At 43.1% G+C, this 27,113-nt stretch overlaps 1 protein-coding gene across 1 annotated transcript in view; it reads right to left on the reverse strand.

The window, feature by feature from the left end:
- Nucleotides 1-27,113, reverse strand: part of ADAM12 (ADAM metallopeptidase domain 12) — a 278,563-nt gene that overhangs the window by 79,671 nt on the left and 171,779 nt on the right. The window contains exons 8-12 of the mRNA XM_056850479.1: nt 26,773-26,838; nt 24,554-24,625; nt 22,156-22,325; nt 20,396-20,480; nt 2,359-2,507 (exon numbers count right to left, since the gene is read on the reverse strand). Coding sequence (XP_056706457.1) covers nt 2,359-2,507; nt 20,396-20,480; nt 22,156-22,325; nt 24,554-24,625; nt 26,773-26,838 — 542 coding nt within the window. The remainder of the gene's footprint in view (nt 1-2,358; nt 2,508-20,395; nt 20,481-22,155; nt 22,326-24,553; nt 24,626-26,772; nt 26,839-27,113) is intronic.

Below are 27,113 nucleotides of genomic sequence, written 5' to 3' on the forward strand. Positions count from 1 at the left end.
TTACTTTTCCAGACTTTCCTCTTTGGCACAGAGAATAGCATTTGGGTTTCTGGTAACCTCTTTAATTTTTCTCTGGGCAGCTATGCAACTTCTGCAGACTGCCCTTCAATTTTCCTCTTTTGTTTGCTACTGAGGGGAGTCAAAACTTCCTCGTAAATCCCTTGAAGGAATGTATTTAAAACAAGATATTTCAGATGGCAATTTTTGTGTTTTTAAGTATTATTTTGTAATTGTAGAGAAACTAGGTAATAAAAAGTTTGTCCAGGCTTTCCTTGTCCTCTGTGTGCCCCTTTTCCCACTCTCTAACACTCATCAGTAGCTCCCTTTCATACCATTCTTGTTTGGCACAGAACTCTTTAAAATTCCCCATATAACACTGGGCCCTTTGCCATCAACACGAAGTTAACATTTCAAAACCCTTAAAATCAGCCAAAACTATTACTGAAATAAAAGCTTATGAAAACTAATTTTTCCTTATTAAGTATTTTCTGTTATTGCACCTCATTTATCAAAAAGTACTCTCTCTTGTGTTGTGAATCATGTTTTATGCACAACATATTCTCATGTCAGGAGTTATAGAAAGATTGCATCAGCTATTTTCTCCTTTAAGCTATATAAAATATCACATTATGTGTGCTTTCCTAGCTTCACAAGATTATTTAAAACTTTGTGATAAAAGTGATAACATATCCTACCTGTTGCACTAGAGAAATAAACCTACAAGAAACTCGTTAATACACTGAACCAAGAATGATGAATTCTCCACTGATCCCAAGAGATCATGACTACCAAGTAGTCACTTCTAATAAACATGTTAATATTGAACTATTTGAACAATAAAAAGAGAAAAATCTAAATGTGATGGCACTAATTAATGAAACATCATTAGATATAATAGAATAACCCCTTGAATTTTGTCCTCCCTGAAAGTGACTTCAAAGTTAAGGTGACAAAATTGTCCAAATAATTTTTTCCAGGCTCTTACTTGAAACATGTGCCCACTGTACCCAGATTTAAACAATTGTAATGATCATACCTTCTTGGACACACACTTTAACATGGTGAGGGGTTTGTGCATGTCAGCAAAACTGAAGGCAATACCGTAATGAGTTTGGACACTATTAAGAGGTGGGCTGCCCATTCCTGACCTTTCGGCGGCCAGGGACAGTGTGGCCGAGGCGCTGCCGCAGCACCTCCACAGCCCTTTCCCAGCTGCCCAAATCCCCCAAAACTCATACCAGTATGGGTATTTGAGAAAATTTGGGAATCCCGAAAATTTTGGGGTGCAATATACCTGAATCCGAATTTTCCCCCAAATGTTTTGCACACCCCTAACAGAAGCTCATCTCAATGTTTACTTCTGATATAAAGTACACCTGTGAAATAAGGATGGGAGCTAGGTATTTACAGCAGTTGGAGCATTGGACTGTAGTAATTTTAGCCACTGCTGTGCCCACTAAGGTAGAAGAAAGCAACTGGGTTGCCATGCCCAGCCTGGCAACCATTGAGAGACTGGGGGAGAGGACATGGGGGCAACTGACAGCAACACCACGATGTCACTTCCAGGAAAAACCTGGAAGGGACATCCCACAGCTCTAGGAATCTCTGGAAACTCTATGGTAATGATAGAGTTTCCAGCGACTCTTACAGAGTTGGGAGGTCCCTTCCAGGTTTTCCCCAGCACTAACATTACACAATTGACACAATTGTTATTTTTTAATTTTTCTCCTGCTACTGCTCAGAGTGGCGGTGGGAAACATGTTACACCCTTCTAAGTCCCTTGAACTCAGTGGGCATAGAAGCGTGTAACTCTAATTCGGATTGCACTGTTGGTTTCTGAGATATCTGAGTTTAAGGTTGCCAGCCCCACAATCCGAAGCAGAGTTACACCCTTGTAAGCCCACTTACTTCAATGGACTTAGAAGGGTGTAAGGCAGTCAAAATAAGTAGCACACACAAACGTCTCTCCCAGCCTACTTGTTCCTATCTACCAGGTCTACAAATGTCTCTATAGAAATAGCTAAGTTTTTATGGCTTCTTTTTTCTTTTCCAGATGACTAGGCTGTAAACACTATTCAGCATCATGCATATTCCTTCAAAAACAAGGGTGGTGGTGGTGGTGGTGGTGGTGAAATTACAACTCCCCTGAAGTTTAAGATTCTCCCCCCCCCCTCTTTCCCTGATTTCATTTGTGTGGGTTTATTGCTGTACATTATGGAGGAGTTTCTGTGATAAACACTAATTGCAATAACAGGATGTAAACCTCTGCTTAAATGCTTCCTGAAATAAAAAACAGAACTGAAGATTCAGCAAAATCTCTTTTCAGACAAGCAGAGCTTGTTAAATGCTTGCACTTACCCAGTCGAGGGGTTCATGATGCAGCCTCCTTTGTCAGGAGGTGCCTTGCAGTTGCACCCCCTTTCCAGTGTATCGTGGTTCATTCCAAAATTGTGGCCCAGCTCATGAGCCAGAGTTACTGCTGCTCCCAAAGGGGTGTCTGAATGATCCTCAAAGATAAACAGAGTCGGAGAGAAGGTAAAGCTCACTGTACAAATGACAAGTTGCTATAGCCTTATACAATTATGTGTGCACAAGCTCATTAGAGTCTAATTGTTACAGATGTAACGTATGGAAGGCATATTTCAGTTATTATTCGTGTAAAAAACAAAACAATGCCTGCTGCCTGCCTTCTGCACTTGATGCATACATACCAACTAGGGTTGCCAGACTCCAGGTGGTGGCTGGAGATCTCCTGCTATTACAACTGATCTCCAGCTGACAGAGATCAGTTCACCTGGAGAAAATGGCCACTTTGACAATTGGACTCTATGACATTGAAGTCCCTCCCCTCCCCAAACCCCGTCTTCCTTAGGGTCTACCCAAAAAATCTCCAGGTATTTCCCGACCCAGAGCTGGCAACCCTAATACCAACAGTCACATGGGATGATCTCTGAAATATCATGTTACAAGCAGGAGACCTGCAAAGACTTGCAGAGGGACCTTGCTTTCCCTCCCCCCCTATTTCCCTTTCCTTCCCTGAAAGCCCCCACAGCCTCTCCCCTTTTTCTGCTTCTTCCTCTCCATCCCAGCCAAACTACCTTTATCTGCCCTACCTCTTCATCTTTCACTCCTTCCCTCCCCTTGGCAGCCTCTCCCTGGGCTGGACAGCTGCAAAAGCTGGGCCAGACCAAGCTGTGTAGTGAAGGCTGCCAGACAGGGCCAAGTTGCACAGTGGGGAACCTACAAGGACTTGCAAGAGGGCACCTCATTTTCCCATGAAATACAATCTGTGAATAAAGTGGAATTGCATTGGCTTGTTGAAATCAACATTAATCATCAGTGTACAAATCAATGTAAACACATGGATGACTCAGGCACGAGTAAGGACCGTAAGGGCACCTACTGCCATAAGAACCTATCCTACTACTATAGTCATCTTCTGAGGTTCTCCTTCAGGTGCCCCTGTTGTCTGAGGATAGACAAGTGGCAATCCAAGAAAAAGAATTCTCAATCATGGCATCAGAACTTTGGAATTCCTTCTTCAGGAAGATGAATCTGTCCCTCTCTGCCATTCTCTTCTACAAGCAGGTGAAGACTTTTTTGTTTTGTTTGGCATTCCCTTTCCAGCCCTTAGGGTTGCCAGGTCCCTCTTTGCCACCGGCAGGAGATTTTTGGGGCGGAGCTTGAGGAGGGCAGAGTTTGGGAGGGGCTTAGTGTCATAGAGTTCAATTGCCAAAGCGGCCATTTTTCTCCAGGTGATCTGATCTCTATCGGCTGGAGATCAGTTGAATTAGCAGGAGATCTCCTGCTACTACCTGGCAGTTGGCAACCCTACCAGCCCTCCATCCTCTTTTTGTTTTAATTGCTGTTTGTTATATAGGTATTATTTTTAAAGTTAATTGTTAATGTCTTTTTAACTGGTCTCTGCCTTGAGGGCCCTACTTGAGTAGAAAAGAGGGTCAAAATATTTTAAGTAAAATAAAAAAATTAAAATGTCATGAAGTAAGGGTGGACCAACCTATTAGACAATGTGACAGTTATGTATAAGTATGTATGTACTATGTAAATAAGGTAGAAAGTATGCAATCACCTTGGTAGTGTAACAATTCAGTGGTATGAGTAAAATGGCAATTCACTGGGCAAACTCTGTGGGAGATATTTTCTGGTAGGGTATGAGCTTTCGTGAGCCACAGCTCACTTCTTCAGATACAGCTAGAATGTGAATCCATCGGTCTTTAAGTAGGGGAACAGTATGTAAATGTCAATAGCAGGCTTGATTGGATTAGGTGTGATCTGCATATCACACCTAATCCAATCAAGCCTGCTATTGACATTTACATACTGTTCCCCTACTTAAAGACCGATGGATTCACATTCTAGCTGTATCTGAAGAAGTGAGCTGTGGCTCACGAAAGCTCATACCCTACCAGAAAATATTTTTGTTAGTCTTTAAGGTGCTACTGGACTCTTGCCCTTTTTGACTCCTGCAAACAGACTAACACGGCTACCCACTGTGAATTATCTGTGGGAGATCTATTTTGTATTGTATGTATATTTTAACTGTTTTTTAAATGATGTGTTTTTGTTTGGTTTTAATGGTTTTTAAAAGGTGTTTTTATTATTTCTGTGTTTAACCTGTTTGCTGCCTTGCTGGCTCTGATGAGGGCAGAAAGAAATTTTGTAAATAAATAATGAATGAATAATTGTGCACAAACTTGAAGAAATTCTAGTAATTATATCTAGGGTTGTGCTAAATTTTCACTGATAAAAATGTTATAGTAAAGGCAGCTGGGAGGATGACAAAAGGTATCTTTCTGGGGGGAAAACTGTACTTTTCTCTACTTTTTTCATTCCTGTTTATAGCCATTTTGTTTCCCCTGTCTTTTGCTATGGCAGTGCCTTCACTGTATGATCATAGGTAATTAGAGATCGCATCACGAGCGAGTTGCTGTCACAGTACTATGGATTTAGCTGATGTGACAAAATGCATATAAGATTGGTAGATAATGTCATAAAGGTTGTAATTATGTACATAGTTCTTGATAGATAGTTGACTGGAGGAGGACAGTACGCACATGAAGTGAAGTGACTGAGTAACAAAAGGAGAGAGAGAAAGAATCACTGAGCGAAAGTTGGGCATGAAATGTTATTATTGGATGAGTAGATGTTATTGAGGGGGCAGATAATTATACTGGAAAAAAGTTAAGACAGTTTGTGTTAGATCTGTTTAGGCAGAGCTAGACTAGGTTAATAGGGTTGTTATAAAGCGAGATAGTTAGGCAAGGGAGCTATTACTGATAGGATTAGGAAAGGTTAGTTTTATTGTGAATGTTGAATGCTGTACAATTCTTAAAATAACGTTTGGTCTTATTCATTTTATTTTATGAACTTCATGTCCTCAGCAGTTCTTCTGTGTCCTTGGTGGTTCTGCTGAAACCTAAGATTAACAGTTTCAGAGGCAGCCGGCCTTAGTTACCAAACAGGAATTTAACTAAACATGGATCCAGTGTGATCCTGGATGCAGCGCAGTTTGTGAGAATTAAGAGAGGCAGGGAAACAGGTGACACTTCAGTGAGAGAAGTGTCACAGCTGGGTAGAAGGGACAGTTGACAAGTTCTCTCTTGTTGTCAAGACAACTGGGTGATCTTCTCATTATGTACCGCAATACATCCTTGCATTGGTCTGACAACTGGACAATATTCCCATCTTCCTAATCTGCACTGTGCGGGCATTGTCCCCTGCAGCACAGCATAAGGGAACCCAGTTGTCTTGGAAACATGAGGAGCCATCCCCTCTCCCTTCTCCCTAGCACAATAAGCTACTGGATTTGCCACTGTTTGCTGCCAAGTCCTCATTAGTATAAATTAGTAGTATTGACATTGGATTTAACAGTAATGCCAAGGTTAATCTTTTCTCTCCCTATGTTTACAGGTCACCCACAGAGGCCCCCATGTTTTGTAGGGATCTCTGTTTCAGATGAACCAATATTTTATCTGTTAAAACAAAAACACGCGGCTTTAAAATTTTTCAGAACATGCAATACTGAACATGAAATCTGTAATGTCTAAAGTGATTCACCTCTATTGTCCCCAGCTCTGAATTACCAACATATGTAAACAACAGTAGCTATAATTAATCCTGACTCCACAGATGCAGTCAAAGAAAACAAAGGGTAAGAAGGAAACTATGATGTAATGAACATCAAATCTGGAAGCAATGAAAACAAATAAAGGAGAGAATCTGTAATGTCTGATCCATAGCAGGAACATTTTCTTTTTGAAAGTAAGAGATTTTAAGGCTACTTTTAAATCCTGAATATTTTAAAGAGGCACCTGGGCCCCATAATCACGTTTCATGCATCCAGTCCACTTTTATTATTTTATTTCAGTGTAGCCATAAAATAAATAAAAGCATGGCTACTTGCCCAGCTGGACTAGGGCAATGGGTGATTTGGCTTTAAAGGTCAGCACTCTTATTTTGTGGTGAATTAGAATAAGAACATAAGAAAGGCCCTGCTGGATCAGACCAAGGCCCATCAAGTCCAGCAGTCTGTTCACACAGTGGCCAACCAGGTGCCTTTAGGAAGCCACAAACAAGACGACTGCAGCAGCACCATCCTGCCTGTGTTCCACAGCACCCAAGATAATAGGCATGCTCCTCTGATACTAGAGAGAATAGATACGCAGCATGACCAGTATCCATTCTAACTAATAACCATGAATACCCCTCTCCTCCATGAATATGTCCACTCCCCTCTTAAAGCCCTCCAAGCTGGCAGCCATCACCACATCCTGGGGCAGGGAGTTCCACAATTTAACTATGTGTTGTGTGAAAAAATATTTCCTTTTATCTGTTTTGAATCTCTCACTCTCCAGCTTTAGCAGATGACCCTGTGTTCTAGTATTATGGGAGAGGGAGAAAAACTTCTCCCTGTCCACTCACTCCAAACCATGCATAATTTTATAGACCTCTATCATGTCTCCCCTTAGCCGCCTTCTTTCCAAGCTAAACAGACCTAAGCGTCCTAACCACTCTCCATAGGACAGTTGCTCTAGTCCCTTAATAATTTTGGTTGCTCTTTTCTGTACCTTCTCAAGCTCTGTAATATCCTTTTTTAGGTGTGGTGACCAGAACTGGACACAGTATTCCACGTGTGGTCTCACCATAGATTTGTACAAGGGCAGTATGATATCAGCAGTTTTATTCTCTATTCCTCGTCTAATTATGGCCAGCATGGAATTTGCCTCTTTTACAGCAGCCGCACACTGGGTTGACATCTTCATTGAGCTATCCACTACCATCCCAAGATCCCTTTCTTGGTCTGTCGCTGCCAGCACAGATCCCATCAGTGTATATGCGAAGTTGGGATTTTTTGCCCCAATATGCATCACTTTACACTTGCTCACATTGAATCTTATTTGACATTTTAATGACCATTCTTCCAGTACGCAGAGATCCTTTTGGAGCTCTTCACAGTCCGATTTTGTTTTAACTCCCCTAAATAATTTGGTGTCATCTGCAAACTTGGCTACTTCACTGTGTAACCCCAACTCCAGGTCATTGATGAACAGGTTGAAAAGCACCGGTCCCAACACAGATCCCTGAGGCACCCCACTGCTCACATCCCGCCATTGTGAGAACTGACCATTTATTCCTACTCTCTGCTTCCTATTTTTCAGCCAGCTCTCAATCCATAAGAGGACTTGTCTTCTTATCCCATGACTATGAAGTTTGCTTAGCAGTCTTTGGTGGGGGACTTTGTCAAAAGCTTTTTGGAAATCCAAACACACAATATCCACAGGCTCATTCCTGTCCACATGCTTATTGACACTATCAAAAAACTCTAATAGGTTAGTGAGACAGGACCTACCCTTACAGAAGCCATGTTGGGTTTTGCCCAGCAGACCTTGCCCTTCTATATGCTTGACAATTCTATCTTTAATAATGCTTTCCACTTCTTTGGCCGGAACAGACGTTAAGCTAACTGGCCTGTAATTTCCTGGGTCCCCCCCCCCGGAACCTTTTTTTAAAATGGGTGTTACATTGGCCATTCTCCAGTCCTCTGGTACAGAGGCTGATCGAAGGGACATATTACATATATTTGTTAGAAGTTCAGCAATTTCCCATCTGAGTTCTTGAAGAACTCTAGGATGAATACCGTCTGGTCCCTGTGACTTGTTAGTTTGCAGTTTGTCTAGACGTTCTAGGACTTCCTGCCTTGTTACCACTATTTGCCTCAGTTCCTCATTTTCCCCTCTCCAAAATCTCTGTTCAGGAGAAGGAATCTGCCCTGTATCTTCAACAGTGAAGAATATTTGGATCATTCTGAATACTGTTTTATTAGGTATATAGAGTGATTTTTTAAAGGCTGAGAATGCAATGCCACAGTGGAAGAGACTGCCTAAGTACATTCTAAACCAACAAATGAAATTTTTAATTGCTGATTATCTATCTATCTATCTATCTATCTATCTATCTATCTATCTATCTATCTATCTATCTATCTATCTCTGCTCATACAGCTGTAGCTTTGAATGGAAAATAAAGGAATAAAAATATGTGGGAGATCCTCTATTGAACCTGAGGAGCATAGCCTTAGGTTATGAGGATTTTTTTTATATCTACCATGGGTGAATGCTGAAGGCATCATTTGGAATCGTGCTGTAGTAAATGCTCTCCTTAACCCAAAAGTTAAGGAAGTTCCATTAAATATTTGAAAAGAACTTATTCGATTTGAATAACGAATACCATGGGGAGAACTTGGACTTATTAGGCACATATCATCATCAGTTTCTTTGTCAGCAATCCATTTTTTGATATCTTTTGGGTCCCATGTGTTTAAGATTTCTAGCAAATTATACAATTGTAGGATGGGTATAAGGACCTTATCCCAATGGTTTTCCTTTGAATAGAACATATAGCTGTAATACACCAATTTTGAGTTAGTCGATTTTCTCAGTTTTAGGTAGAAAAGTAAAATTCTTAAATGGGCTCTCATGGCAACTGACGGCAAGCCTGCCTCCACTCTAAGGAATGCTACAGGCACCCCTTGGGGCAAACCCAAGATCTTCCTAATAAAACTATTTTGGATTTTCTCCAAATCGTGCAATATTTTCGGTTTTTGCCCCCAGATCTGAATTCCATATAACAACTGCGGTATTACTTTCCCCACAAAAGCTTTAATTGCTGGGGCAACCATACAGCCTCCTCTGGAATAGTAGAATTTTAAAATGGCATTCATAGTTCGACGTGCTGACAGAATAGCAGATTTATACTGCATTTGCCATGACAATGTGGGTTGGAAAATTATGCCTAAGTATTTAAAAAACTGGTCCTGTTCTACTTTTTGGTTTGCTATTGTCCAACTGTGAGCAATCCTATGATTGCCAAAAACAACTATTTTAGTTTTGTTGTAGTTAATCTTTAGGGATTCCCTGTAGCAGTATTCAACCAGCGTTTTCAGCCTTTCCTTTAGCCCAGTTTTCGTGAGGGCCAAAATAGCCATATCATCGGCATATAATAAGGTTGTTATTTTCCTTCCAGCCAAAATGGGGGAGAAATGTGTTAACGCATTCATCTTTTGTACTATATCATTAATATAAAAACTGAAGAGGAGAGGAGCTAGCAGGCAACCCTGTTTCACTCCTTTCATTAGGGGAATCGGTTCCGTTAAACTTCCAGTTCCTTCCACTCTGACTCTAGCTGTGAGGTCTGTATGCAATTCCCTTATCGATCTAAAAAGCCTCTAGTCAACAGAGGTATCCGCCAACTTCTGCCAAAGCCTATTTCGGTCGATTGAATCAAAAGCTGAGGACAGGTCAACAAAGGCTACAAAAAGTTGGCATTTTAATTTGACCGAGTATTTTTCAATCAGGGCTTTAAGAACTAGACAATGATCAATTGTGCTATGTTCCTTACGGAAACCGGCTTGTTCCTGGTTAAGGAGGTTTACCTGGTCTGCCCAATCTACCAACTTATTTAACAGGTGGCGAGTATATAGCTTAGAGGCAACATCTAAGAGGCTGCTAGGTCAATAATTGGCAGGGTCTGAGTTTCCCCCCTTCTTAAAGATAGGGACGATGATGCTTTGTTTCTATCTGGCTGGTATCACACATAGATTGTTAATTGTTGTAAATAGAGCTGCTAACACTGAAGCCCACCAATGGATATTCAATTTAAATAATTCTGGAGGGATATAATCTTCTCCCGGGGCTTTCCCCCCAACTAGCCCCTTGATCAACTGGACACATTCCTCCGGTGACACCGGGTCCCATGTGGGCAATGAATTTTTTTCTTTAAACATAACTTCCACGGGAGAAATATCCCAGGGGGTGCCATAAAGGGAGAGGAAATGATTATGCCACCTATCCTGTGTAATATTTGCCATCACATAGTTACTAGATCTTGTGCCACAGGCAATCAGCTCCCAACTTTTTTTATTATTTTTGTTAGCGATGGACTGGGCTAGTTCTTCCCACTGTGCTCTATTATACTGTGATTTCTTTTGTTTCAAAAAGTTTTTATATTTATAGCGAAATTGTGCCAGCCTTTCAATGTAATAGGGGGATTTGTCCATTCTGACTCTACCTTGTAAGTATCTGAGGGATTTCCTCATTTCCCTACATTCGTTCAGGATAAAATAAATCTATCTAAAGTCCATCTAGACATGAAAACTGAAGTATATCAAACGGTCCAAGTACCTTACGGTAGTGCTACAGAAAAGTTAATAAGTCAATTGAATACTGGCTGTGAAAGGTATGAAGTAGAACTGCGTCTGTCTTGTGACACATATGCCGGTATCAAGTTCTTGGAACCAGCAAATGCTAAATCACTGGCACAAGAAATCTTGGAAAGTTGTGATAAAGAAAACATTCTTCAAGCTCCTCTTCAGCAGGAACAGCCGTCTTGCCAAATACAAAAGCTGTCTTTACCTGATGAACATTCACAGCTAATCATACAAGAATCTGACCCTGTGTTAAATCAGACACAGGTAGAGCAACCAAAAGGAAATGGCAACTCAAAAGAAGAGCAGTTAAAGAAGGCTATATCAAAAAATCTTGTGTTTGTATGATCCACAAGAGCCCAACCAGCAGAAATTAGCCAGATATGTGCCCACAATAGACAGCCTCCCAGAAATGAGTCAACAGGGTTTTCTCTATTAGCATGTCCAAATGATGGCACCTCCAAAGCCCTTTCCCTTCAAGAGACTTGACTAGGGAATAAAGTGATATCCTGGAATATAGCAGGCTGGTTTTCCAAACTGGCTGACAGCGACTTTGTCTGCTTTCTGAACAAATTCCATATCATTTCCCTGCAAGAAACATGGTGTGTTGATTCCAGCTTTCCCACCCTGCAAGGATACAGGGCCTTTGTGTCACCAGCTATCAAAGCTAAGATGCAAGGAAGGGCCAGTGGGGGCCTTGTGACATTCGTCTCAAAAAACATTGAGGGAAAAATCCATCTCCTAAATTGGACAAACTGTAATTACATTCAACTTGTCCATATTTTAGATAAGCGACTGGGGGATCTTCTGGGTGTAAATGTGTACATTCCCTCATCTAAAAATACTATCCGTGCAAACCAGATATGGATGGACCTTTCTGAAGTTCTGGAAAAGGCAGAATCAATCCTCCCTAGAGCAGAAATCTTGCTTATAGGGGACCTGAATGCCAGGATTGGCCAGGACATAAATGCCTACGTAGCTAAAACCCAAGTTGCACCAGATGAGTCCTGGTTGGTCTCCTGGTCTTCACTGGATAAAGTCCTAAATAACTTTGGTGTGCGGCTGTTGAATCTGATTTTCAGATTTGGGCTACCGTATATACTCGCGTATAAGCCGAGTTTTCCAGCCCAAAAAAAGGGCTGAAAAAGCCAGCCTCGGCTTATACGCGGGTCAATATGGTAGAGGGGGGAGGGAGGAGGGAGGGGGGAACTTACCACTGCCATCTTTTCCAGGCCAGAAGCGGCCTCCAGAGCCCCCCTGCGGCCGCAGGGAGGGCGCTCAGCCGCCCCCACCGCCTTCTCCCGGCCGGGAGTGGCCTCCAGAGCGTCTCTTTGCGGCTGCAGGGAGGGCGCTCAGCCGCCCCCGCCGCCTTCTCCCGGCCGGGAGCGGCCTCCAGAGCCCCCTGCTGCCGCTCCCGCCGCCAGGAGCGGCCTGGGGGGGCCTCCTGCAGCTGCAGGAAGGCCGCCCCCACCGGATCCGCCGCTTCCCGCCGCCAGGAGCCCAGAAGGTAAGTCTGCGGGGGGGGGAGGGGTTATAAGCCGACCCTCGGCTTATACGCGGGTGCCTAATTTTTCCCCATTTTTGGGGAGAAATTAGGCACCTCGGCTTATACGCGGGTCGGCTTATACACGGGTATATACGGTATATAACTTTCATGGCACCTTTAAAGATCGGTCAAAAGGGTTTTATTCCTTTATTGGGGCTCAAGAGGCAAGTGTAATAGATCATATTATGGTTACCAACTCTTTATATGTACGATCAGTGGGTTTTGATATCCTCAATAGGGTATATCGATATCCATTCTCACCTTGGCTGGAAATGGGTGCCCTTCACTCTCTAAACATAATACCCCAAAACTAATTATGAAAAGGATCAAATGGAGTGAACAAGTAGATCTGGGTGCCTATTTTCAGATGATCTAATGCTGTTAAGATCCCAACTAACGACAGGAGACACATATGCTATTGATACTTATAATGACATTGTTGACTGGCTGACACCATGGCTAAGAACTCAAAGACCAGTGAAGATAGGCATAACAAAAAACACCTGGTTCGAATAGTTTCATGATGTAAACATGACGTTCCTTGAACTTGTCATTCAAGGCAGGTTTAAACATTAAAACTGGATAGTCACTATCTGAGAAGCAGATACTCCGTTATCTGCTGTTAAGTAGATTGGTCATTTCCCCCTTTTAAAAAGTGTGAAATGGTAGATGAATATCCAATGGCTGCTAAATCTAGGGAGCGGAAGAAAACTGGATAGTTTCATGAATAGACTGGAAGTTTACCTGACTGTGCAAAATCCTGGTGGTGGCTGCCTTGCAGTGCCATGGAGCATGGGCACTGCAGCATGGAGCTTTGCCATGTGCTGGCCCATACACAAAGCAGACAGTGAGGAGGAGCATGGTGGTGTCTTCCTTCACCCTGCCTGTGTGGGCACAGAGGTGTCTGGCTTCTCCCTTGTTGTCTGGGTGCAGTAAAACTAGGGTTGCCAGGTCCCTCTTCACCGCCAGTGGGAGGTTTTTGGGGCGGAGCCTGAGGAGGGCGGGACTTCAATGCCACAGAATCCAATGGCCAAAGCAGCCGTTTTCTCCAGGTGAACTGATCTCTATCAGCTGGAGATAAGTTGTAATAGCAGGAGATCTCCAGATAGTACCTGGAGGCTGGCAATCCTAAGTAAAACCAGAAAGGAGGAGCACAGGCACATCAGAGGCCTGCTTCACTCTTTGCCAGCTCAAGTATGGGGTAATTGGCAAGGAGGACCCTGGTGGCTCCTCCTCTCCCTCCAGCCCCCTCTTTCGCCTCTATCAGGTGAGGGTGTGTGTAGCAGCAGGAGGGGCGGGGGCCTTTTCAGGGCCTCCTAATCTACCCCTGGATAGTTCATAATCCAGTTACACTAAGGATGGCTTCACATGTCACATTTTTCATCTATTGAACACCACCACCAACGCATTTACAAAGAAATGTATGAAATGCAGCGCGCTTGTTTGGCAGTGAGTACATAGGTCAGAAGGCAGCATGGTATAGCCCGATCATGTCAGATGTTGGAAGCTAAGCAGGGTCAGCCCTGGTTAGTACTTGGATGGGAGACCACCAAGGAATACTAGGGCTGCTATGCAGAGGAAGGCACTGGCAAACCACCTCTGATACTCTATTGCCATGAAAAGCCCATAAGGTGTTGCCATAAGTCGGCTGCGACTTGACGACACTTTACACACACACACAGGTCAGAAAGTCAACAAATAGGAATACCAGTTATTAAACCAATTTATGATCAGATTTAAACCTTTTATAGTTAGGTGCTCTCTACTTCTCTGAATGGTGAGAGGTTCAGTAACAGCACAGTAGAGTTTTGTTTCCTTTTGAATGAGTTGGAAGTAATGAATGTTGAAAGTTGAATGAATGAAAGTAACAGAGTTATATGGTGCCTGTTGCAAAGGTCCCCCCCCCCCCACAAATATACAAATTGAGCATGGAGGAGCAAGGAAGCACTGAGACAGGCAGTGGCAGTATATAAAGCAATACCAGTTTCGCCAAAAGCAAGCCATTTTCTTGTGGAGCTCCCCTGAGGGTGTCAAAACAGACAAGGCAGTAGGTAATTCATAATAATATTTTCCCAACATTTTTAAAGGGCAATTGCAGCCATTCAGGATCCGATTTACATGTGGACTGTCATGCAGGAAAGACTCTGCCACCTATACATGGGTTCACTAATCAAAATCACTCCCATCATTTTAAAGGGGAAAGGATGGGGAAAGACAGGGTGTCTGTCTTTTCCCATCATATCTATATATCTAATAGCTAACTCTGCCCTGATCTGCGGAGTGGAAGGAGGTTTTTCTGCAAACCTGGGGGATCCCCAGGTTTGAAGAAAAATCTAAAAACTTATTGGAAAATGGTGGTTTTATTAATCCTTCCTGCAAACTCACCTATCAGGGCCTGTGTAGAAATGCTGCTGCTGCCAGCCCTGCCTCTCCTCAGCAACCTCAGGTTCTCAAGAGGCCAGGTGGCCCTTCGAGCTGCCATTGCTATGGGGACAGGGAAAGGGGCAGCCGAGGCACTGCAACTGCGGGCGGCCGGGAGATCTGCCACTGCTGCTGTTGGGGGGAAGCAGGTGGGCAGCCAGGAGAGTGTTGGGGGAACAGTAAAAGGGAGTGATGGGGGGCAGAGAGAGTGATGGAGTGGGGGGGCAGAAAGAGAGAGTAAGTGACAGGCATGGGGAAGAGAGTAAGGAAAGTGGTGGCAGGAGGGAGAAAGCGTGAGAGAAGCAGGGCAAGAGAGGAGAAGGAAGCAAAGGTGGGAGGAATGAGATAGCTGTGCCCACAAGTTTCAGGTTGTGGGTCCCCACTTGTATATTCTAATAGTGTAGTGGGACCCCATTGAGGATACATAGCCACAGACCTGAGCAATTAATGGACAGGACAAACCTGAAAAACGCCTCAGTTTGCAGAAAAATCTGAAATCTAAGAAAATACATTGGGCGGTTAAAAACACCCAAAATGATAAAATGAGCACCTGTACCTCAAGGGCTATTGCTAGTCAACCACAGCTGGTTGACTAGCATTCCATGCTTGTATCTGTTTGGTTTCTGTCAGCAAATGGTAGGGAGAGGGGCTATTTTGGCCACTGAGGGAGGACTCATTGCAGCCAGGCCTGGCAGCAACCACCGGGCAACTTGATACCACCTGAATTGCTGGACTCACTGAGGCCTGACTGCTTAATACTGTTCAACCACCACCACCCCACAAAAGCCCGTGTGATGCAGTGGTTAGAGTTTCAGACTGGGACCTAATCCCCATACTGCTGTGAAAATTAACTGGGTGACCTTGGGACAGCTACACATTCTCAGCCTAGCCTATCTTACTGGGTTGTTGTGAGGATAAAATGGAGGAGAGGAGAATTATGTAAGCTGCATTGGGTCTAGGGTTGCCAACCTCCAGGTACTACTTGGAGATCTCCTGCTATTACAATTGATCTCAGGCTGATAGAGATCAGTTTACGTGGAGAAAATGGCCGCTTTGGCAATTGGACTCTATGGCATTGAAGTCCCTCCCCTCCCAACCCCTGCCCTCCTTAGGCTCTGCCCCAAAAACCTCCTGTCAATTGCAAAGAGGGACCTGGCAACCCTAATTGGGTCTCCATTGTAGAAAAAGGTAGGATATAAATGAAGTAAATTAATTTGGGGGACAAATAAAAGCTGGATTCATGGATGGATGTGAAGAAGAGAAGGAAGTAGGGAAATATGAGGATATGAGAGTTGCTAGGATGAGGGAAAGAGGAAATAGTGTGGGGAGGGGATGCAGGACAAAGTGAGGTGCCTTCCCCCACAAGTCTGTGCAGGTTCATCCCAGTACAAATGGTCCCAGCACTGCTGACATCACACAACTGGGCCACAGTTTTCCTGGGGAGAGGCTGCCAGGGGGAGGGAAGGAAGGAAAGCTGTAAACAAGGGGGCAGATAAAGGTAGCTTGGCTGGTGAAAGGAGAAAAGGAAGCAGGAAAAGAGGAGAGGCTACAGGGACTTTCAGCAAAGAAAAAGAGGATGTAGTGACAGAGGGGGAAACGAGATGCCCCCCCATAAGTCCTTGAGGGTCCCACACTTGTTAAAGATCTAATAGCAGAATAATGAGATTGGTTTCAAAAAGCAAAACTCTGTTTGGAATAGAAGGGTTATCAAGGAGAAGATCCAGTTGCAAATCTCTCTGCATTCTGTTTGTTTTGAACCCCAGATTAAGGTTGCCAACTTCCAGGTGGTGGCTGAAGAACTCCCACTATTACAACTGATCACCCGGTGACAGAGATCAGTTTACATGGAGAAAACTACCATTTTGGAAGGTGGAGTCTATGGCATTATACCCCGCTGAAGTCCCTCCTCTCCCCAAAACCCACCTTCCTCAGGTTCCACCCCCCCCCCACAAATCTCCAAGTATTTCCAAACCTGGAGCTAGCAACCCTACCCTAGATGTTCATTTCCCTTTTTTTCTGTTTTGTAACTTCAAAAAGCTCCCTCTTGTGCCACCAACAGACACACACACATATTTCAGAACCATGAGTTCAGTCCCCTGAATGTTTTGCAGCATTGCATTGGCATGGCCGTCAGTGAGGTTTGTCCTAAGCATTGTTGGCTAGTTTGTTCAGCACGTTTTACAACTGGACTGTCATTCTCATGAGGAATCTACAGAACAAAACTGGTTTAAACCCAAGAACTCTGGCTTAATTAAGTTTGTGGATTTCAGCCAAAATGCTCCATCATCCTTTCTGCTTAACTGGATTAAAGCCCCAAGTTGAATATAAACAACGGTGAAATTAGGGTAGTACCTGATATACACTGTACACCGAGAGTTTTATTAGGCATTTTACTCATTTAGCATAAACCTTTTACTCCAAAATGAGAGCAGAGAACTATTTTTTGGCTCTCTCCTTCCTAATTCATGTCAAATTCAGGTTTATTTAAAGAAACTTATGAGAGTTCTAAGAAGTTTGATAAGAGATCCTGCTCACAGAGTTACCCTCTTGCATTTATGTATTTAGGATATTTTTTAATGCTTCCTCTCCAGAGACCTTCTTCTAATTCTGTTTACTGTTCCCTTTTATCTCAAAAAATTACCGAACGAAGGCTCCATCAAGCTTTAGTCTTTTAAAAATTATTGCCACAATCTGGCACACAGATTTGGGTTTAAGCGCATAAATCTGGGCCCAATTATGGACTCTTCATGTGTATAGATTGGCTTTATACTTCCTACATAGAAGGCCATTTGTTTTTTGCAACTGAATGACAATACATGATACTTTCCCTGAAAAATTCCAGAAGTTACTAACAGATTTCTAAACTGGGCGCCCCCCTCCCTGCTTCTTCCTGCAGTGTAAACCTGATACCAAATTTACAGAGGAATGGTCTACAGCTGAATTCTGTAATGTAATCCCCAATAAGGGCCTGAATGATCGCTGACTTAACAGGAGTGCCCAATGCAACACTTTCCATCTCTCAGAGAAGACTTAATAGCTACGATGAAAATCCTGTCAATCAATGTCCAGTATCTTTTACAGACTTGCTGAGCTTTAAAATACTTTTACAAAGTTGCCAGTGTATTTTTTGTAAAACATTTGTCACAGGGCACAGATAGGGTGGTAAGGGTGGGTAAGTATTTGTGTTAGCATTGTTAAATTTCACTTCGAATCTGAAAGAACGATACAATCATGTGTGTGTGTGTAAAGTGCCTTCAAGTCGCAGCCGACTTATGTCAACCCTTTTTGGGGTTTTCATGGCAAGAGACTAACAGAGGTGGTTTGTCAGTGCCTTCCTCTGCACAGCAACCCTGGTATTCCTTGGTGGTCTCCCATCCAAATACTAACCAGGGCTGACCCTGCTTAGCTTCTGAGATCTGACGAGATCAGGCTAGCCTGGGCCATCCAGGTCAGGGTAATACAATCATACAATGTATGATTCTACTGTTTTCATGAGAGGTAGCAACTTCTTATTCCAGCTGTAATAGTGTATGTATTGATCCTTAGTGTGAAAGGCAACAAAAACATCAATAATGTCTATGAAAAATATGCAGAGAATACAAATGTTTTATAACAGTTACTACCACATATTGTGCTTTCTCACCTGGCATTATAATAAAAACCCATTAGTGGTAATTTGAAAAACAAGCAGTTGGGAAAGAGGGGCTTATAATTATACCTGCCTGGTTCATAGTAAATGTTGTGCATCCCACAAAAAACATTTTGAGACGACTTCTGTATTGAGCACTGAGTTACAAACGGAAATGTCAGATTTATAGTTTTTATACTAAGGCTATTTTTGGTTCTGGTTCGCTACTCTACAGGGAAGGAGAATGAAAATATTAGAAGATGGCCTTTAGGTTGAAAACTGAATAGTAGCTTTTCTTTCAAAAAAAAAAAAATCTGCAAGTTGTCATATTACCTTCAATTAGAGTTTTCATAGAAATCAGAACAAAATGGATATCTAGCGGTAGATTCAAAAATTTGTTTTGTTCAGTATCTGACAGAGGATTCTCACAGCTCAGTCTAATTCAAAACGAGTTTGGAAAAAAGCATCTACAGCAAAGGCAGAGGTCTCCAAGGGTTCTTGTTATGATGATACACCACCAGAGAGCCAGAGCCTAGATTCTGCTTTAAATTGGAATTCTTTCACCTCCTTCCTGATGTACCATCCTCACTTATTTGGAACAATGGAAAGACCTTGATTCACATCCTCAAAAGCTCAGGATACACAGATGTCCTTTGCAATGTAATCCAATATACTCATGTACCCAGGCTTTCAGAGCATGACCCCAACCTTATCTGTATGTGCCACCTCTGATAAATCTAATAGGTAGTGCATAAGCTTTGTGGAAACTATGCATGGCGGCATCCAGGGTCTCTGTGGATCCTCAGGTCTACAAAACATAAATGAGGTGCTCCCTAGTTTCCCCAGTAAATCATGCAGTCTGCTAGAGGGGGGCAGAGATCATCAGAAGGCTTTATGTACTGGAATGTTCTTCATGGTGTTCACAAGGACACCTGTGGTCTAAAAGCACCCAGGCTGGTCACGCCCCTCAAGTTTCGGACATAGAATATGTCATTAATACAGGAGATCCAGATTAATTATGAATCAGATTGGAAGATGGCTATCACTGTTTTCAGAAGCTTGTAAAGGCATATCATATATTGAGGCTTTTGATTAGCCAATTTATGCAAATTTAATCAATTAATTTGTTAAAAGCTTGTGATTAACCAACTAAAAGGCTTTCGTTGGTGGGAAGTTTAATTTAAAGCTTTCTCATATAATATACAGCATCCAATCAGTACAGTTAAATCCTATTGCAATTAGAAGTCACAATCACATGCTTGAGACTTATTGATTCCCACACACACATAAATTGCTCCGGATTATTCAGGTAAGAGATAGTGCAGGAGAGTACAGTTTCAGAGGGTAGATGCAGTATAATATCTAGATTTGAGTCCAGTAGCACTTTAGAGACCAACAACATTTTCAGGGTATGAGCTTTCAAGAGTCAACGCTCCCCTCTTCAGATAACTTGAAAGCTCATACCAAAAATCTTGTTGGTCTCTAAGGTGCTGTTGGATTTGAATCTAGCCACTGGAGAAGATATACATGATGTTCACAGATATTCCCAGTTTATCTATGGACTCTCAGTGGTACTTTCATTCTTTATTCTTTGCAAAAGGGAACTCAGGGTACTGTGAAAAAATCAGGAATATTTGTTCTGAAGGGCTCAGAATTTGGAGGGCAACTGAAAGGAATACTAACACAATGTGTGATCTACAACAATGAGAGGAAAAAACATTTTTAAAAGAAAATTTCTTCCTAAATTCCACCCCCCACCCCCGCCAAGACCACAACTCATGCACACTATGGCACTTTCACACGTGCTGAATAATGCGCTTTCAATCCACTTTCAAGATGGATTTTACTGTATGAAATGGCAAAATCCACTTGCAAACGATCATTAATGTACATTGAAAGTGCATTATTCAGCATGTGTGAAAGTGCCCAAAGACTACAAAGTGCATCAAAACTATATCCAGCATTGTCGTGAAATGAAAAAAGGCTTCAAAGAAAGCTAGGTGTCCTGGCTTATGCAAAATGTAAAAACTGTTTTGCATTGGATAGACAAAATAGTGTGGAACTAACAAGCACTTACCATAACAATTCCCCCAGACTGCTCAGCGGTACACATGCTCATGATGGGTGCCATGCCAATGGTAGTACCTTGGAAATATACTCCACTGATGGAAGAAAAGAACAAATGTTAAATCAAGACAATCAGCTTTTGAAGGTAGGTTCCCCCCCCCCATCCAATGGTGTCCTCGCATTCACCCTTGTAATCAAATCACACCTTTATTTGGCATTTAAAAAAGTACATAATGAGGTTAAAAGGAGATTTATAAACTTTTGACGAAGATCTTCCTTACAACATTAAAATTTAAACTTTAATATAAATCCCAGGAAGCTAGCAACCCCTGAAGTAACCTGGGGATAAGTATCACTTAAAAGAAATTGAACTAGCTCCTTATCAGTGCCACCAGGGCAATCTGTCAGTAGGGGTTCGATGACCTGCTCCCGTAAAAGTAAGCCATACTTGCAATGTAGTAGTACATGGGCCACGGTTTCAGCCTGTCCAGAGGCACCACCCTTGCACTTTATCCCATATAAATTAGTAGCTGAATGGGGGTGGGGGAAATAAAGCACTACTTATGGAGACAACCCACCCCATCGCCTGGCTTCTACTGACCTGATTCTCAAGGGGTTCAAGTCATGGTACTGGTTATCACCTACAAGCCCTTCATAGTCTTCGATCCACGTATCTGCAGGACTGGCTATCCTGATACGTTGTGCTGTGGCTGCTTTGCATATTTGAGCAAAGGCTTCTGAAACTGTCTCCTTGCATATGAGTAAGGTCAACTGCTGCTTGCACCCAAGCATCTCTGCTTTGGCTCCCACCCGGTAGAATGGCCTGCCTAACAAGACCAGGAAGCGTCTTGCTCATCTTGATTCCAAAGGATGTGTAAACAGAATTGTCCATGAGGGTATTTTTTTTGCATAAAGGGAACAGGGTTGTAGTTTTAATGGCTGAGAAAAATTTTAGGCAGTCCCCATTGCGCTGTTTAATGTATGTATCATACTATTTTTGTATTATTTTCTAATTTTCCATTTCAGCTTTATTACATTGGTTATTCCACATATACTTTTATCGTATTGTTCTCCAACTCTGTGATCTTGTTTTATTGCATTGTTTGTTGTATGTATTACACTTTTATTCTCGTGTTCTCTAATTTTCTCCATTTTTAATTATTTTATTACACAATTACTATTATCCTGTTTTACTGCTTATTTTTAAATGATGTGATCCACATTGAGACTCAGTGAAAGGGGCAGAATAAAAAACAAACAAATAAATAATATAGGGGCTTGCAATGTTCTATGAGCACTCAACTGAACCACCTTATTTATGGCTGTCCAGCACAATGATGTTGTAATGATGGAAACTGCACTAGAATTAGCAACATTCATTAAAATCTAGAATTTGGAATAGCATTTCTTGGACTATGAAATTCTCTCTCAGTATTCACTTCTTAGGAGCGCTGTGGCGCAGAGTGGTCAGCTGCAGTACTGCAGTCCAAGCTCTGCTCACGACCTGAGTTCGATCCCAACAGCAGTTGGTTTCAGGTAGACGGCTCAAGGTTGACTCAGCCTTCCATCCTTCCGAGGTCGGTGAAATTAGTACCCGACTTGCTGGGGGTAAAGGGAAGATGACTGGGGAAGGCACTGGCAAACCACCCTGTAAACAAAGTCTGCCTAGTAAATGTCGAGATGTGATGTCACCCCATGGGTCAGGAATGACCCGGTGCTTGCACAGGGGTCCTTTACCTTTACCTATTCACTTCTTATCAGTGGGCATACCTCACTAGCTGTGCATTGTCATGTGGTTTACGAGGTAGTAATTTCAGCTTTCGCCAGTCCAGGAACTCATGTAGGCTGGTGAAGGGGTCTTGGGTTATTGTGCACTTATCCATGTCGTTCCAGATTTCCACACCAACCAGGGCTATTCGAATGTTTAGTGGCCTGTAGAACTGGTAAGAAAGCCAAATCAGTATTCTGAACCCTGTCCTACGGGAAGCAACATACAGAAGTGTAAACAACTAACATGATAAGCCCAGACTAGAGAATGTTCTCTTCAATCTTATATACAGTGGGGAGAAAGATTTCAACTCCATATACCTGGCACAGCTGCCCTGCAATGCATGGAGACAGGAATAAGGCAAATGAATGTAACACATATATGCCAAAATTGCACAGTTGATGGATGGATCATAAAACAGATTCTGATTGTGCAATGCATTGTATATTATGAGTAGGCCTTATTCAAACGTTATGCACATGCAAGGATTCTTGTGGTCTTGAAGTCAGGACAGGCATGTCTGATGGGTAGCAAGAGAAGACATGATCTCACTTCTCCAGCATTCATAGGAAAGTGATCTGAGATCATATCTTCCAGTCCAAGAGACAGTTTGGTTTCCTAAAGATACTACTAGTATAAAGCTACGTATCAAGGTCTGATTCTGGCACAATTAGTCAATGAAAAAATATTTTTTTTGAAACATACAGATCAGGCTCCTGTAACTTGGTCAAGATTGACATATTTCTTAAACATTGCACTTTTCCCAGAACAAACAGCTACGATCTATATTCCATTTCCTTTTTATACCTTAAAGTATTTGAGGTTTTCATATCAAATATATCAAAGGATAGCATTACAACATACTACTATAATAGTGAGCTAGTTCCTCTGAATTCCCAGCTTTTATTAAAAAGTCTCGAGCTGTTTTCATTGCAGAGATAGAAAGTAAAAGGTGTATCTCCACAATGAAAATGACTAGAGAGGTTTTTTTTAATGAAAACTGAGAACTTAAAGGAACTAACACATTGTTGCAATGGGTGGCCATAATGCTATAGTGATCTAGCAATTTATTTATTTTTATTTATTTTAAACATTTCAGTGCCACCTTTTTACCCAAACAGGGCCTCCAAGGTGGCAAACATCAAAACGTTAAACCATTCCAACATTAATACAATGTTTAAAAAAAGTCTGTATAACATAATTCAATTAAACCTTGCAAACACACACAACACCAAAATATCTGACTTGCTGTTCACTGCTCCAGACACCAGATTTAAGTGTCCAAAAATTTGGCTGACTTCGCTATTAGTATGTAGGCAAGTGCCCTGACCTGGATAGCCCAGGCTAGCCTGATCTTGTCAGATCTCAGAAGCTAAGCAGGGGCAACCCTGGCAAGTATTTGGATGGAAGACCTTAAAAGAATACCAGGATCATGACGCGGAGGCAGGCAATGGCAAACCACCTCTGAACATCTATTGATTTTAAAGCCCCACCAGGGGTCACCATAAGTCAGATGTGAATTGATGGCAAAACAAACAAACAAACAAAAAAACAAATAGTGAAGTGGGGACCCATGATACTCGCAAGGGGATCCCTCCCTGATCACTGCTGATTCCCCACACCCGATTCCCTCCTTACTGCTCAGTGGGGGAACCAGGAGACTCGTGAGGGGGGGGAAATCTTGTAATCTTACCCCCCATTGCCAAGCCTGGCACAGCTTCAGGCGCCACTATCTATTATTGAACCCAGTTGCCGGTGGCTTCCAGTGGCTGCCGATATCCTTCTCCACTGCTGCTGCTGAGCCCCGGGGGGCAGCCAGCATCTTCTGCCACCATGGTCCAGAGCAGCTGTCAGAGTGACAGCTGTTGTGGCCGGGCCCAGAGTGACCCCATTCTGTTCTGGTAAGTGGTTATTTGCATGTGCACAGATAGCACAAATGTATTTTGGGGAGGATTTAAACCCCCCCCCCAATATATTTTTATTGTTAATTTCAGATTTTTCTGCAAACATGGGGATTTTGAAGAAAAATCTGTTTAGCATCAGTGCGGCCCTGATCCACAGATTAAGGTATCCGAAGATGGGGGTCACATATTGCTATTGGATATATAGACCACAGGGCCATGCGGATGCTTAAAATAAAAAAGTACTGCAGTTTGGTAGGCAAAGTGGATAAAAACCTCTGTGTGGAAGCAGTCTAAATGAATCTGGGCCACCAGCCATGTTCTCCATTAAAATTATTTACTCCATTTATTTATGAGGTTTTTTTTTCCACACAAGTGCTCTCAAAGTCATGTTCTCAAAGTGGACTGGCTTAATTAGCAGCAAGAATATACCATTCAAAAAGTAGACTATTTCACTGAGATTGATGCTATATCTATTGTTTCTACTAAAACACTTTACCTTATCAACATAGTTTGCAATTTCTATCAGCCGCTGCTTCACTTTCTCCACATCCTTGCCCTGTCTCTGAAACTAGAAGAAAATTTGAAGTAACACTGACCATTTTGGTTTGTTTTTTAATTCTCCTGTCATCATTTATCTTTTTCAAGAAGTTACTGCCTAACTTGTCATTATTATCTTGATTCCAGGACAGTGTAAAGAAAACAAGTAAGGCCTATAAGTAACTCACATTTTCTAAACAGCTTAATGTTAAGGGGGAATGTCAGTAGCTGACATCCCCAAATTTCCCCATTACACCAAACAAGTTCAAGGACTCTGTTGTGAGTTTCTTTCAAAGGTCCAGTGGTTTCAAATTTCATGAATGTAGTAGTTAGGGTTGCCAGGTTGCAACTGCCCACCAATCTATTGCCCGCCTCGGAAGCGGAGATCACTTGCACTCGTGGCCAGACCGGCGCAATCGCATCACTTCCCGTTTACACCTAGAAGCACAGCATCGCAACAGGTCTTTTACTACTCAAACTCCCAGTATGAGTGGTAAAGGGCCCTTTGCGATGCGGCACTTCTGGGTGTAAATGCATTGCAACAGGTCTTTTACTACTCAAACTCTCAGTTTGAGTGTGTGACGCTCGAGGTTGCCCCCTTGTGGCGGCTGTAGGGAGTGATGGGTCCCGGGGCGGGTCCGTCCTGGCTCCTCCCCCTCACCAGACCCAAGACTCAGCTCTGGCTGGTCTTCCCTGGGTCTCTCTCTCTGCCCCATTCCCTCCTGGGGTTATAGAGCCAGCCTCAGAATAACAGGTTCAGGGGGGAGTTAACGTCACTCCTCCCTCCTCTCTGCAGCTTGCGGGTGTCTTCTCTCTCCCTCCCCGTCTCCCTGCCCATGCGCTGCTTGTCTTCCTCCTCGGCCAAGGCTCAACCCCCTCCTAATATCAGGGAAATCCCGCCCCTTCCCCCTCTCAGGCTCCACCCGCCCGAGGTTACAAAAGAGGGGCCATTCTCCTCATGGCTTCCCTCTTCTCCCTCTGGTTTCCTCTCTCCCCGCCAGGTCTACAGGCGGTCTGGGCTATGTCGGCCGTCTTCCAGGCCGGCAACCACATCACCAGCCGGGGCTCAGCGCGTCGGCGCCTCTCTGGCCGCTCGTGCGCCTCGATCATGAAGGACGCTTTTGCGGCTGCTGCTGGGGCGTCCCCGTGGCTTGTGCCTGCGGTTCCCGCGGTGTCCCACCCCGCCGCGTCCTCTCCCCCCGCCCAGCTGGGCTTCGGCCCTTTCTCCACCTCCCGGTCTCCGCCTGGAGTCTCCTCCACACCCCTCCCAGTAAGTGCCTCCCCCAGTTGGGTACGGGTGTGGTCGGTTGCGGGGGCGGCGGCAGAAAGGCCCAAGGCGCTGGCTGGGGCTGGCATCTCGGGACAGAGTGGTAAAAGGCCCATTGCGATGCAGCACTTCCGGGTGTAAACTGGAAGTGATGCGATGGCATCGGCACGGCTGTGTGCCTGCAATCCCTGCCTCAGCTCCACCCCAAAAACCTCCTGCTGGAGAAGAGGTTGGCAATCCTAGTAGTAGTTCACAAGGGAACTTTGGTACCAAGAAGAAGTGCACTCTCTGCTACTGTCTGGAAGCTGACATGGGGGTCAATTTTTTTAACTGGTAACCTTTTCCTGTCATGGCTCCCTTCCTCCTTATAACCATAGAAATCAATCTTTTACATGAACACTAAGAACTGCCTTTACAGAATTACAATTTCCAGAGAAGATTATTGAAAGCAAGGCTTAATTTAGTTAGCTTAATATCATGCATGTTCAGGGGTTCACGATATTTGCCAAGCTGCTAGCAATCAGAAATTTAAATCCAGCCACCAACAGAATGAATGTATGAAGTACCAAGTCAAACCATTGCTCCATTTAGTCCAGTGTAATCCAGGTGGCAGGAAAACTTCAAGGTCTCAGGAAGAGGCTTTCAATAGGATCAAAACTAGGACTATAAGCATCCAAAGCATTTGCTAATGTGACCTCAAGTGTCCAGCTGTGATTGAGCCCAATGAGTCCTTATTTTCCAAAAAGATCACTAGGGTATGCCTGGAACTGTGATCAAAATAAAACTAGTGTTCCGACCAAATAAATAAATAAAAAGTAAAGATAAACTATTCCCTGAGTTTTGATTATAAGACATTCTTTACCTCCCTTGCTGTTGCAATTCACTCCAGTTTCACTTTAGATTTTGCTTACCTCTCGGTTATCAGCCACAATAAGAAGTTCCACATACTTGGTGGATTTCAGGGCTTCCCTCTTGTGCTACCAAAACAAAGATCAGATATTAGCATTTCCAGGGCTTCTAAATCAAAGGCTATTCATTTTCTATAGTGCTGCTGTACAACTGGACTCTATGGCATTGGAGTCCCTTCCTTCCTCAAACCCCACCCTCCTCAGGTTTCGCCCCCAAAACCTCCCGCCGGCCGTGATGAGGGACCTGGCAACCCTATTTTGAGGTCATTAATTCATAGGGTTGCCATAAGTCGGAAGTGACTTGATGGAACTTAGCACATACACACATTCAGTGTTATACAGTG

The sequence above is a fragment of the Euleptes europaea genome, chromosome 5 (genome assembly GCF_029931775.1).
Source record: "Euleptes europaea isolate rEulEur1 chromosome 5, rEulEur1.hap1, whole genome shotgun sequence".
Classification (NCBI taxonomy): Eukaryota; Metazoa; Chordata; class Lepidosauria; order Squamata; family Sphaerodactylidae; genus Euleptes; species Euleptes europaea.